This window comes from Rhinoderma darwinii, chromosome 13 (assembly GCF_050947455.1).
Source record: "Rhinoderma darwinii isolate aRhiDar2 chromosome 13, aRhiDar2.hap1, whole genome shotgun sequence".
NCBI lineage: Eukaryota > Metazoa > Chordata > Amphibia > Anura > Rhinodermatidae > Rhinoderma > Rhinoderma darwinii.
In genome coordinates, this window is record NC_134699.1 from 17,490,141 (window position 1) to 17,503,308 (window position 13,168).

At 38.8% G+C, this 13,168-nt stretch overlaps 1 protein-coding gene across 2 annotated transcripts in view; it reads right to left on the minus strand.

Annotated features, from left to right (window-relative positions):
- Positions 1-1,663: 1,663 nt before the first annotated feature.
- ADAM11 (ADAM metallopeptidase domain 11) overlaps positions 1,664-13,168 on the minus strand; it is a 50,398-nt gene continuing 38,893 nt past the window's right edge. The window contains exons 21-27 of one of the 2 annotated variants that reach the window (XM_075846117.1): positions 13,012-13,111; positions 12,725-12,844; positions 7,949-8,117; positions 5,653-5,767; positions 4,938-5,028; positions 4,459-4,476; positions 1,664-3,703 (exon numbers count right to left, since the gene is read on the minus strand). In XM_075846117.1, coding sequence (XP_075702232.1) covers positions 3,688-3,703; positions 4,459-4,476; positions 4,938-5,028; positions 5,653-5,767; positions 7,949-8,117; positions 12,725-12,844; positions 13,012-13,111 — 629 coding nt within the window. In that variant the 3' untranslated portion in view covers positions 1,664-3,687. The remainder of the gene's footprint in view (positions 3,704-4,458; positions 4,477-4,937; positions 5,029-5,652; positions 5,768-7,948; positions 8,118-12,724; positions 12,845-13,011; positions 13,112-13,168) is intronic. The other variant, XM_075846118.1, reaches the window with a different exon arrangement.

Genomic DNA, 13,168 nt, shown 5'->3' on the forward strand with positions numbered 1-13,168 from the left:
CTCGACCCCCTTTAGTAGCATTTTCTGATATTTCTCAATCACATGGAGAAAATAAAAGCTAAACAATCTGCTGAGCTGAAATGTTTGTATGTGAGGGCAGTATGCAGTATAGATTCTTAATATTGGATGAAGATGCTGTCACTGTACTTTGTAATCTGGGATGTGTCAATGACTTGTCAGAAGATAACACTTACTGTGAAAGTCCATGGCTGAACTCCGTCATTTTTGGTCCAACATTTTGTGCTAGTTGATTCTTTAGGGTAGGAACACACTAGGCGTAAATACTGCAGATTTTCCACAACTGATTTCATTGTGCAAAATCCGCAGCATGTCAGATTTGAACAAATCTCATACGCACACAGCGGAAAAAAATCAGCCGAGAAAAAAAACGTTCATAAATTTTTGAAGCCGCAGCATGCCAATTTATGCTGCGAAATCGCTGCTCTTCCATTGCAGGTTTTCCCCATTGAGCTATGTGTTGCGACCTTTGCGGCGCAAATGCTGCTATTCTGCTGAAAAAATAGGAAAAGGAAAAAAATAAATAAATGGGTATTTCTAATTTGAAATGATAAAAAAAAAAAAAACAGCTTATATTTACCCCCTGCTGTAGTCATAGAAGAGAGGATTGGATAGCGGAGCGCAATCTGGGCTCCTGGGATGATGTTTCATCCCATGTAACTGCAGCAGCGGTCACATGGACTACATCGTCATCCCAGGAGGGCGGGCTATGCTAAGAAGAGAGGGACGCGTCGCCATGACTACGCTGCGTATGCCGCAGTACTTCTTTAACGGACATGCCGCCCATAAAACCGCACCACAATATGGTGCGGTTTTTCAGGCGGAAATACCTGTGGCCACCTGGGCGAATACGCTGTGTAGTTTTATGCAGCGTATCCACCTAGTGTGTTCCTACCCTTAATATATAACTTTTATAGCCTTTTTTTTATAGCCTTTTTTTTTTGCAAAATTCCAAATCCCCTGCGAAGCCATAGAATTAAACATTAACCTCCTGGCACCATTAGGGGGAGGGCTCAGAAGCTTATGGCATATTCGGTTGTATAAACAGTAAGCTCCCCCTAGTGGTGGCAGAATTTAATCATTTAACTCAGAGCTCTACATCCCTTGCATTGCTTCAAACACAAAAAGCCGATATAAAGACATATCGAGAAATTAATCACCACAGCCTTTTTTACCCAATGAAAGTTAAAAAACCAAAATGCTGTCACGTGGTTTAGAGTACCTGCAATACTAAATATGCAAGGACTAGGAACATACGCGTGGCAAGCCTGTATGTTGAAGGCAACACAAGTGTGGAATTTCTGGAAAAGTAGAGCACAAAAAATACAAATGTTCTCAGACTGCATCTACTCCAATTTGTAAGGCCCTGGCATCTTCCGGTGTGCCAAATGTCATTCACACAGCCAAATAAATGCTGTATATTTAATGCCAAAAACAGGATTGGCTCCAATCAGAGGAAAGAGAAGCCTTTCGTTTGACTGGGTGCGATCCTGTTCTTGGCATAAACTATATCCATTCAGTGGAAAATAAGACTTTTATCCTTGAGAGACACAGGAGTGTTATGATCAGCTCTCATCTGTTTGTGGCAAACTGTTTTGTCTGGGTGCAATAAATACAATAAACATAATAAAAGAACTGGGAACAATCTTTCTTTTAGTCCGGTCACTGAGAACATTTATTTTCTTTTTGTTATATTAAAAAAAATAATCTGTTTCATTAAGACCCCTATCTCTTTCTGCATCAAAGTACTGTAGGATTAATGTTTAAGAGTTATTCCCAAACCAGTTACCTAACCAAGCATAGCCAACCCCACTGTGGAGGAAAGACCTTCAGCGTTGCCTTGTAAAGGAGTCTTATGGATGGTGGATTTCTAGCTCACATCCAAGTAATAGGTGTAATCAGTGGATTTCCGCATCCGTGGAAAGTCAATAGTCACTTGTCCAAGTATTTAAGATGATTCTCAATACTCGCAGATGCCAGTAATGTTTGTACAAGCTTATTCTTTAATTTAATTCAGCACAAACCTATGATCATATGATGCAAGTTTTAACCCATTGTGCTTTGCCACCTCCCTTTTGGGTCCCACATCTTGTGCTGTGTAACATCCATATTATGGTTTTGCTTTATTAAGTAGCTGCATGTCCTGTTTCCATTCAGTTAAGTTGTAGTCCTGGTGTGTTGCGCTGTCTCAAGTACAGTCCTTTGTCTTTATGCTGCATTATATTCTGTGCAGATACTTGGAATGAATTATATCTTGGCAGTGAGTTACTCAGCTATAACGATGGCAAAACATCTGGTTTGGAGAAAACATGGAGACTTGCAGCCAAAAAGGACAATGTAAGTTGATGGTTTTTACATTTGTTTTAGTAACTGGTTAAGAATCTCCTCAGATATGGACTTGCTGTTCTTTTTTTTATTTTGACTTAGGGGAACATAACTTTGTCAGTGCTTCATTATAAACCTGGAGTCATGTACACTTTTATCTGTGCAGTAGTGAGATCGCCAGCTTTAGTCAGCAGTGTTTGTATCCGCAGAAATCTTCAGCATTACATTCAGGGCGAGAGACTATTACAGGCTTGATATTTTGCCAGTTTTTTTTTCTCCAAATGTGAATAAAGTTGACATAGGCCAGGGTTACTATGAGCAATATTCTTTAAAGTTTGGAATGTCTTCGTCTTTATTGGTCCTTACATCCCTTAAAAATTCTCATCCCACTCCCTTCCTGCCTTTTATTTAATTTGTTAGTGCAATTAACAGGGGGGAGGGGGGTTTAGAGCAATTCTTATCTATTTAAAAAAAGATTTGAATGTTATAGATATGCTTAAAATGATATATATATATGACTACATTCAGGGAACAATGTTAGTTGAAACCTTCTTCTGCCACTGGGTATAAGGACAGAATAATAAGTCGTTACCTGGAATCAAAGCATATTTATGGCAGTAATATAATTAAGCGCTAGACTCCAGGATGCTAAATGGGGAGGGGGGTGGACCCATGGCAATGCTGTTCTTAAGAACAATCCCTCCTATGATCAGTGTCCTAATGGCAGTGACATTTAAATTGTATCTTACACCTACAGGTGTCAATTTTAGGTGGTTGAGCCAATACTCACGAGCGTGTATCCTTTAAATTCATGAGAAGGAACATCTGTGAGACAAAGCCTCAGAAATATCTAAAGGTCTTTTATACTGGCTCAACCCACAAAAACACAGCTGTATTAACTATGTGAGGTGACCAATACATTGAAAAGAGCTTGATCCCATTGTAAAAAAAAGTTAAAACAAGTTAATATACATAAGTACATTTAAGTGGTCGGCCTTTCCCAGTAACAAAGTGTATGGCAGTGACATGTTTTAAAGGGTCAATCCTCGATTTATAGATTGCAGCAGCCTTCAGGACTGACTGACAAGTTCAATACGGCTTCTGCCAGGAGAAACCTACTAGCAGTCTATCACCTTCCCAGAGAGAGACCGCTTAATTCCAGTTCTGGAAGACGGAGAATGTTCCCATAAATATTCATTGTAGTGTCCCTGCGGCAGGCTCGTCATTCTTTTCTCATTCCAATGTATTATCATGTTTGCTTTGTCAGCAAGGCCTAGAGGAGTCATAGGAATGATAGAGAATATTGAGAAAAGGACAAGAGGAAGTGTCAGGATGTGTGACTGGCTATCCACCTCCAGACCTAGAAAGCAAGCAGAGGAAGTAGTTTATACAATGCAAATGTTCATTTAAAAATAGTAGCATGTTATTAAATGACAATTACGAAGTGAAATTACATTAGACAACTTAGGCCCAGTTCACACAGCGTGAAAATCGGCATCAAAATTAAATGTAGTTCCGCAGATAAAATCTGCACCTAATAGTGCGTTTTTAGGTGCGTTATTTACATTTTGATGCGGAAATAGGTGCATTTTTATGCTGCGGATCTAAGTGCGTTTTTTTGTTTTTTTCTTAAACTAGTCCGATGCATAGTCCGGTTGCGAACTGTGCGATAAATCGACATGATGCGGATTTTAAAATATGCACCACAGGTCAATCAATATATGTGCAGAAAAAAAATCTGCAACGTGTAGATGAGATTTCTTGATATCTCATTTACTTTGCCGGTACTGTATTACCCTACGGATTTGCTGCATGAAAATCTGCGAGGCAAATCCGCATGTAATACGCATCGTGTGCATTTGGCTTAAAGCTGCTGTCTGCTCTGAACAGAAAACCCCTATTGGAGTTTCTCAACTTTAATAAACAGCACGGTTAGAATATTACTGCTTTACAGTGAGAATCTCCAGTTTTAACTGGAGTTTAATTTGAAAATATTTTCTTCATTTTCTTCAAAATTCTTGGTGATTGTATGTGCACATTTTTGTTTTTTTAGAGCAAGGTTATGAACTATTAACATATTTCTAAGTTCTATATAGTCATTAGTAGGGTTCATACCTTCCTCTCCGAATATTCCTTGCAAGGAGAAAGCGAGAAAAGAAAATATTATTAATGCATAATGTCAGGTTTTTTCTCACATACAATGCAGTATCAGATCATAAATATATCTTGAAGGGGTTGTCCGGGATCATCAAAAAACAGGCCAAGGGGGAAAAATGGCATAAAACAAAAGAAGCATTACTTACCTGTATAATTCCCCATTGGTCTTTGTTTACTGAGCTGCAGCGTTGACATCACCTTGACAAACGTGACCGCTGCAGCCAATCACTGGTCTCAGCGGTGGCTAGAGCGGTCACAAATGTTGACATGACGATATTGCAGCAGCATAGTAAGCAACGATCAGCCTGGGGTGGTGGGAGATTTAACAGGTAAGTAATTATGCTTGATTATTTTATGGCATTCCCTCTGGCCTGTTTTTTGGTGATCTCAGACATCCTTGTTAAAACGATTAGTAGAAATGCCTGTTATGAACTTACTTGAAACCCCATCCAGTTCCCCCTAATACAATGGCAGCAATGAGCACAGCCCCTGCGATAGATCCAATGATAATATTTGTGCCACTGGGACCTGCAATGAAAAATGTTGTATTAGAGAATCATGTTTTCCTCTTTTCTAAAACATTAACAGAAGTGGTTTTAAACCTCCTGTATTTTCTCATCTAAGGGTATATTCACACAGAGTTTTTTGCAGGCAGAAAAATCTGCCTCAAAATTCCGTCTAGAATTTTGAGGCAGATTTTGACCGGCTTGCACGCCGTTTGCCGCAATGTTTTTCGCCAGGGGCAAAAAAAAAAGGCTTTCTCTGCCTCCCACTGATGTCAATGGGAGGTCAGAGACATAAACGCCCGAAGAATGGGCACATCGCTTCTTTTTCCCACGAACGGTTTTTACCGCTCGCTGGGAAAAAACCGCCTCGGTTTCCGCATCAAAAAACTCTGTGAACATAGCCTAATTAAGTTGGATTTTTTTTTATTCGTTTTTTTTTACCATAATAATTCCATCAAGTGAGATCATAAGGAGATTTGTGCTCTTTGCACGATCCAACAGATATTCACTTCCGATGCTATGTAAACATTTACATTTAGTGTGGACATGTATCTTCTCCCATGAAACATTCAGTGATGGTCCAGAAAACATCACAGTAGACAAGTCAATAAGTCATGGGGAACTACAGGCTTGATTTAATATGTACCTTTTGTTCTCTCCACAACTCCAGTTGCTTTAGGAACAGGAAGAGGATCGTATACACTGCAGTCTTTTCCAGTCCAGTCCGAATGACAAATACATTTCCCTTCATTACTGCAAACCTGAATAATGATTAAAAATCAGATGTAAGCCTGGTTGTGCCAAATTCTGGCAAAATTTCACCTGGCATATATAGAGTAGCAGTGGCTATTTTGTGAGGTAAAATAATTGAAAACATAGCTGGCACCACTGGCAATGCATCCTCTATGTAAATTAATTTACAAAATGTATCTATTAATTTACAAAATTAAAGGGATTGATTGAGATTACAAAAACTTGACTGCTTTCTTCCAGAAACCGCGCGACCATTGGCTTTTTGGAGGTATTGCAAATTTCCGTAGAAAATAAATTTATGTATGGAAAACCATTCAGCAATTAAGGAGACCGATTTTGAAAAACATCAGCTCAATTCATACTCAAGCTGATACACCACTGTCTCGACATGTCAGGTTTGTACGTAATAGCCACCCCAAAGTCTTGAAAGTTTGGGGGATATGTCAGAAGAATTTAGGCCCCAGAAGGGGAAATCTCAATAGGAAATTATTGCAGGAAGAGGACGCACAGTCTGCAGTAGACTTAAAGAGGCTCTGTCACCAGATTCTGAAATCCCTATCTCATGTGATCGGCGCTGCAATGTAGATAACAGTAACGTGTTTTTTTTTTTAAAAAACCTTCATTTTTGGCCAAGTTATGAGCTATTTTATATATATGCAAATGAGGTTTGAAATGGACAATTAGGCGTTTTTTTTTTCGTTATGTCCAACTGGGCGCGTATTGTGTTTTTAACTGGGCGTGTTTAGGTGTATGACGTTGACCAATCAGTGACCAGTCAGCATCATACACTCATCTCCATTGATTTACACAGCAGCGATGTGCAGCCATATAAACAGAGATTAACGTTAATGCAGTGTCCTGATAATGAATACACATGATCATCCAGCCTGGACGTCATGTGTATTCAGAATCCTGACACTTCTGAATCTTTTCTTTGAGATTTCTAGCACGGGAAATGAAATGTCGCGAGATTTCGGAGATAAACGAGATTTCGTTTCCCTTGCTGCAAATCTCACAGAAAAGATTCAGAAGTGTCAGGATTCTGAATACACATGACGTCCAGGCCGGATGATCATGTGTATTCATTATCAGGACACTGCAGTAACGTTAATCTCTGTTTATGTGGCTTCACATCGCTGCTGTGTAAATCAATGGAGATGAGTGTATGATGCTGACTGGTCACTGATTGGTCAGCGTCATACACGTAAACACGCCCAGTTAAAAACACAATACACGCCCAGTTGGACATAACGAAAAAAAAAAGCCCAGTTGTCCATTTCAAACCTCATTTGCATATATATAAAATAGCTCATAACGTTACTGTTCTCTACATTGCAGCGCCGATCACATGCAATAGGAGATAGGGGTTTCAGAATCTGGTGACAGCCTCTTTAAAAACTGTATGTTTTGGTTCTACTGAGCATGCTCCATACACAAGAAGCAATTGCCTCCCTGTAGGAGCTTCGTGTATTGGCCAAGTCCACTGTCTATCAAATGTGTGTGGATGACCGACGATACACCAAGCCACCTGATTGGCTCCTGTGCATTGGTCCTCCTCCTAATGACGTTCTGCAAGGTTTCATAAGCCTCAGACTTGCTGTTTCCGTCGCCATTGCCCCATTTTACACCTGAGGACGCCATCTCGACTAAACATGTCGGAGGGGGGGGGGGGGCTTTGTTTGTTTAATGTTTTTAACATACCATCAGCTCAGAATCAAATCTTGGATGCAGTCTGCAGACGCTACCCTCTAGTATAGACAGTATATTCTACTGCTGTCCGCAGAGACAGACCATTACATCTGTATGAGTGACGTTTCTGGGCTCATGCAGTAGGTTGTTCTTAGAATATAGACTACGTACCATCAATAAAGGTTATTTTCACTATTAGGAATTATGTAAATAGAACACTTCAATACCTTCTGTTAGGAGTGTGCAAAATAGGTTAGTTGCCTAATAGGCAAATTGTGTTTTGTATTGCAGTTTAGTCTCAATCAAGTGAATGGGGCTGAGCTGCAACACAACATACGGGGACAAGTATGGAGTGGTTTCTGAAAGAAAGCAGACCTTTATTATTATCTCATACAAGCTTTTTAATACATCTGCAGTATGAAACTGGTGGGTCTAAGCGTAATACTTTTCCTCACAAGTAATAAACAACATTTACTTGTACGTTTATATACCCAACATACCCCATGGTCTGAGCACACCACTCCACGTCCACTGCCAGGGCAGGTGCTAAAATTGAATGCAGTTGCTGATAGACACTTTCGATCTAGACACATCATGTTAGGTCCACACGGTGTCCCATCGGCAACGTATCCCAATCCCGAGCCATCCGGTAGAATCACTTGCCCACCTCTTTAAATAAAAATAAAATAGCCAGTAGCCTTATGGTTCCTTAGTGCTTTATAATCAGGGAAAGCAGAATACATATTAGAAGAAACAAGTACGGTATATATTTTTTTTATATACCTGTAAGATAAGAATATATATATTTTTAAATTCCAATATTCTGTGCCATCCCCAGGTGCCCGCCGCCACTTCCTGTTGTTATTGCCCAGGTCATCCAGCACCAATTGCTGGCCGAAACGGTGATATGTTGTCCATAATGATGTCATTGCTTTGGCCAGTAATTGGCTTGCAAGTTGTTGTTGTTTTTTAGGGGTTGGAAAACCTCTTATTTTTAGGAACCAAAAGGTCCATTTTGTAAAACATTTAGGGTGCAGAATTACATAAGAGTACAGAAAGGATAAATGCAGCGTACATATACAGAACTGCTGTGAAAACCAATAAAAAAAGTAGCAGAGGAGGGTGAGGAGCAGATTAGAGTGAGTGGGGTGTCCCACCATGACATCCCTCAAAGCAAAGAGCGCTACTCAGGCTGCCACGCAGTACTCAGCTCATGTATAATGTCTTTATAGGAGTCAGAACCCTGAAAAGCAATCCAAGGAGTCCATGTTTGACTAAACTTGGTGTGCGAGTCGTGAATGATGGAGGTCAGATCCTCCATGTGCATAAGGTCGTTAACCCTTGAAACCCAGAGGGACAAGGTAGGGGGAGAGGAATCCCTCCATCGTAGTAGGATGACGTGCTGGCATCACTAAAAAGTGAAGCAGGGAGCGTTTGTATACATTCACCGGAATGTCGCAGTGATGGAGAAGGAAGAAGGCCCCATCCATGGTTATGTTCATGTATGTCACTTCTTGGGATGTTTTTGGAGCCGTTTTTCATTGACTCCATTGAAAAACAGCTCCAATAACGGCCGTAAAATACGCTGCGAAAAATGTGAATTGCTTCAAAAACGTTTTTGGTCACTGCGTGTGAACATACCTTTATATGGTCACTACCCCTCCCAAAATATAGATTAAAAAGTGATCAAAAAGTCACATGTACCCCAAAATCATACCAATAAAAACTACAACCTGTCCAGCAAAAAACAAGTCCTTACACAGCTTTTGTAACTGACAAATAAAAAAAGTTATGGCTCAGAATATATTGACACAAAATAATTTTTTTTTTGTTTAAAAAAAAAAGTGATTTTGTTGTGCAAACGCTGCAAAACATAAAACTATATTCTGCGGGTCGATACCATATGTATAAAGTAAAATGTCATTTATAGCCCATGGTGAACACTTCAGAATTGCTGGTTTTGGTCACCTTGCTTGCGACAAAATAGTATTGCAGTGTATTGTACCAGCGATCTAACGATTGCTGGTCCAAGTTCCCTAGGGGGACGAATAAAATGTGCATAAAAAAGTTAGTTGTAGTGAAAAAAATATGTATTAAAAGTTAAAAAACAAAAAAAACCTTTCCCATTTTTCCTCTAAAGTAATTAAAAAAAATAAACAAAACTGGGATCGCTGCATCCGTAAAAGTCTGAACTATTACAATATAACACTATACTATACACTATAATTGGTATTTTTTGGTCACCTTAAGAGGCTTGGTCACCAGTTTATAACTGCCCTATTAATAGGTGCTTTAATGTAGATACGTTTTTTTAGTTTTTTTACAAAAAACATTTATTTGTTACCAAGTTGTGATCATTTTTAGTTTTATGCTAATTTGTCCATAATGCCCAACTGGGCGTTTTTTAACTTTTCACCAAGTGGGCGTTTGTGAAGAAAAGTGAATGACTCTGACCAATCCGCATTATACGCTTCTCTTAATTCATGTCCAGCTTGTTTCGCACAGGTCCTTCACCGGAGCCATGGAAGACTGAACAGATCGCCTCCAGCCACTGCAGATTCGGATAAACGTCTTGGCACAGCTGGAGGCGATGTCTGTTGACTCTTCCGTCGCTCCGCATGATTTCGCGAGATCACGCTGTGCTGTGAATCCAGCTGGGCATGAATGAAGAGATGTGTTTGACGCTGATTGGTCAGCATCATACACTTTTCTTTACAACGCCCACTTGGTGAAAAGTAAAAAAACGGCCAGTTGGGCATTAAGGACAAATTAGCATAAAACTAAAAATAATCACAACTTGGTCAAAAAGAAACTTTTTAAAAAAAAAACTTATGTACATTAAAGCGCCTATTAGATTAGGTAGGAGATAGGGCACTTATAAACTGGTGACAGAGCCTCTTTAACACAGTTGATTCTTTGTAAAAGTAGTAAAATATAAAAAAACAAAACTATAGAAATTTGGTATTACCGTAATGATATTGAGCCGCAGAATAAAGTGAAGTTGACGTTTTTACTGCCCGGTGAAAGCCATAAAAGCTAAACTCAAGAAACAATGGAGGAATCAGTTTTTTCATAATTTCAGCCCACAAATAATTTTTTTTCAGTTTCCCAGTACATTATATGGTACTTCAAATAGTACCAATAGAAACGACAACTCCTCCCGCAAAACATAGACCCCCACACCACTCGATTGATGGAAAAATATAGGTTAAAAATAAGTTATGGCTCTTGGAAGACAGGGAGTGAAAAAGCAAATAATTGATCAGTCCTGAAAGGGCTAATTAATTGCTAATGGAAAAAACATTTCTGACCACATGTGGGGTATAGCCGTAATTGGGAGAAATTGCTTTACAAACGTTGGGCGGCTTTTTCGCTTTTATCCCTTGTGAAAATTTAAAAATTAAACTTTTTAGTGGAAAAAATGTTGATATTCATTTTCACAGCATAATTCGAATAAATTCTGAAAAAGACCTGTAGGGTCTAAATGCTCACTATACACCTAGATGGATTCCTTAAGGGGTGTAGATTCCCAAATGGAGTCACTTTTAGGGGGGGGGGGGTTCCACTGTATTGTCCCCTCAGGGGTTTTGCGATGTGACATGGCGCCGCAAACCATTCCATCGAAATTTGAGCTCCAAAAGCCAAATGGCACTCCTTCCTTTTTAAACCCTTCTGTGTGTCCAAACAGCAGTTTATTACCCCATATGGGGTATTGCTGCAATCATGAGAAATTGCTTTACAAATGTTGGGGGACTTTTTCTCCTTGTAAAAATTAAACAATTCCTAAGTTTGTTTTTTTGTTTTGTTTTTTAAAAGTAGATTTTCATTTTCACAGACTAATTCCAATAAATTTAGCAAAAAACCTGTGGGGTCAAAATGCTCACTATGCCCCTAGATAAATTTCTTGAGGGGTGTAGTTTTCAAAATAGGGTCACTTTTTGGGGGGAGGGGGGTGGTTCACGGTTTTGGCACCACAAAACCTCTTCAAACCTGACTAGAATATATTTTAAAAAAAAGGAGGCCCCAAAATCCACTAGGTGCTCCGTTGCTTCTAAGGCCGGTGTTTCAGTCCATTACCAAACTAGGACCATATGTGGGATATTTCTAAAAACTGCAGAATCTGGGCAATAAATATAGGGTTGCGTTTCTCTGGTAAAATCTTCTGTGTTACAAAAAAAAATGGATTACAAATGATTTCCAGCAAAAAAAATGAAATTTGTAAATTTCACCTCTACATTACTTCCTGTGAAACGTCTAAAGGGGTAAGAAACTTTTTGTTTCTTAAAATGGGGTGATTTATGAGGACTTTAATATATAAGGCCGTCAAAGCCACTTCACAACTGAACTGGTCCCTGAAAAAATAGCCTTTTGAAATTTTCTTGAAAACGTCAGGCAATTGCTGCTAAAGTTCTAAGCCTTGTAACGTCCTAGAAAAATGACGTGAAAAAAACTATGCAAACATAAAGTAGACATATGGGGGATGTGAACTAGTAATTATTATTTATTATTATTATTATATAGTATTTTGCTACCAGTCTTACAAGCAGATACATTTATATTTAGAAAAATTCAAATTTTTGAAAATTCTCTCAATTTTGGTATAAATATTGAATTTATCGTCCAAGTTTTTTCACTAACAAAGTTCAATTTATCACAAGAAAAGAATCGCTTGAATAGGTAAAAGCATTCCCAAGTTATTACCACATAAAGTAACACGTCAGATTCAAAGAAATCGGCTGTGCCACAAGGTCAAAACAGGCTGTGTTTAAAGGATTGGGTGAATGTTTCCTTTTGGAGTTTGTAATCGAAGGGAGTTTTTTTTATTTTGGTCTAAGTTTCACTTCCATTTTTGTTTTTCCAAGAAATATATGGAAGTCATTAGAGAAAGTAGGTACACAGAAAACTGCAAATAAGATCTAAAAGATGACTGCTATGACTGCTATAGTAAATGAATCGAAAAAAATATATATACATTACAAGAAAACGCATGTCGCTTTCATGAGGTTTCAAAGACTGCAATAATAACTATAGATAAATGTCACATGAGCACCTGGAAATTCCCTATTTGTTATCTGTACCTAAGTGCTGCCATGATTACTTTTTCCCTGACTTTGATCCTCCCGTCTATTTCCTGAGATGTCATCAGCAATGTCTATTCAATGCAGCAATAAATCTGTTGTCCTCTCTTGGGATCTTCATAGATTATAGCCTCACGTGGAAAAAGTAATTTACGCTTTCAGAATAAAGGAGTAATAACATGCATCATTTTGTCTTACCTGCAATCAATGTATCTGTTCTGGTGATAGAAAGACATACTTGTGATGTCATTATTCAGTTCTCCAATTCTTGGTAATCCAGAGATATTGGAACATAGGAGGTAGCCACAGAGCACATCTCTAATGGATAGAAACAGGTCGCCTTTGTGAACACCAGTGCGACTTACTGTATCCCACACCTCAATATATAACAAGTAATGACTACAGTCAGCTGTAGGTGCTCGTCACAGCCACAAGACATGTCACACAACTTCAAACCTGCTATATAATTGTCTATTTTCACTTACGGTTTGCTGCACTGAATCCAGTTATCTCCATCTCTGCCACAGTTGCCTTTCTCTGTCCCTTCAATGTTTAGTTTTTCATAGCAGAACCTGTCTGATGCATCTAGAGTAAAGAAAAAAACTGCACATCAGATGTGGATACTATGTAAAATAATGTTTT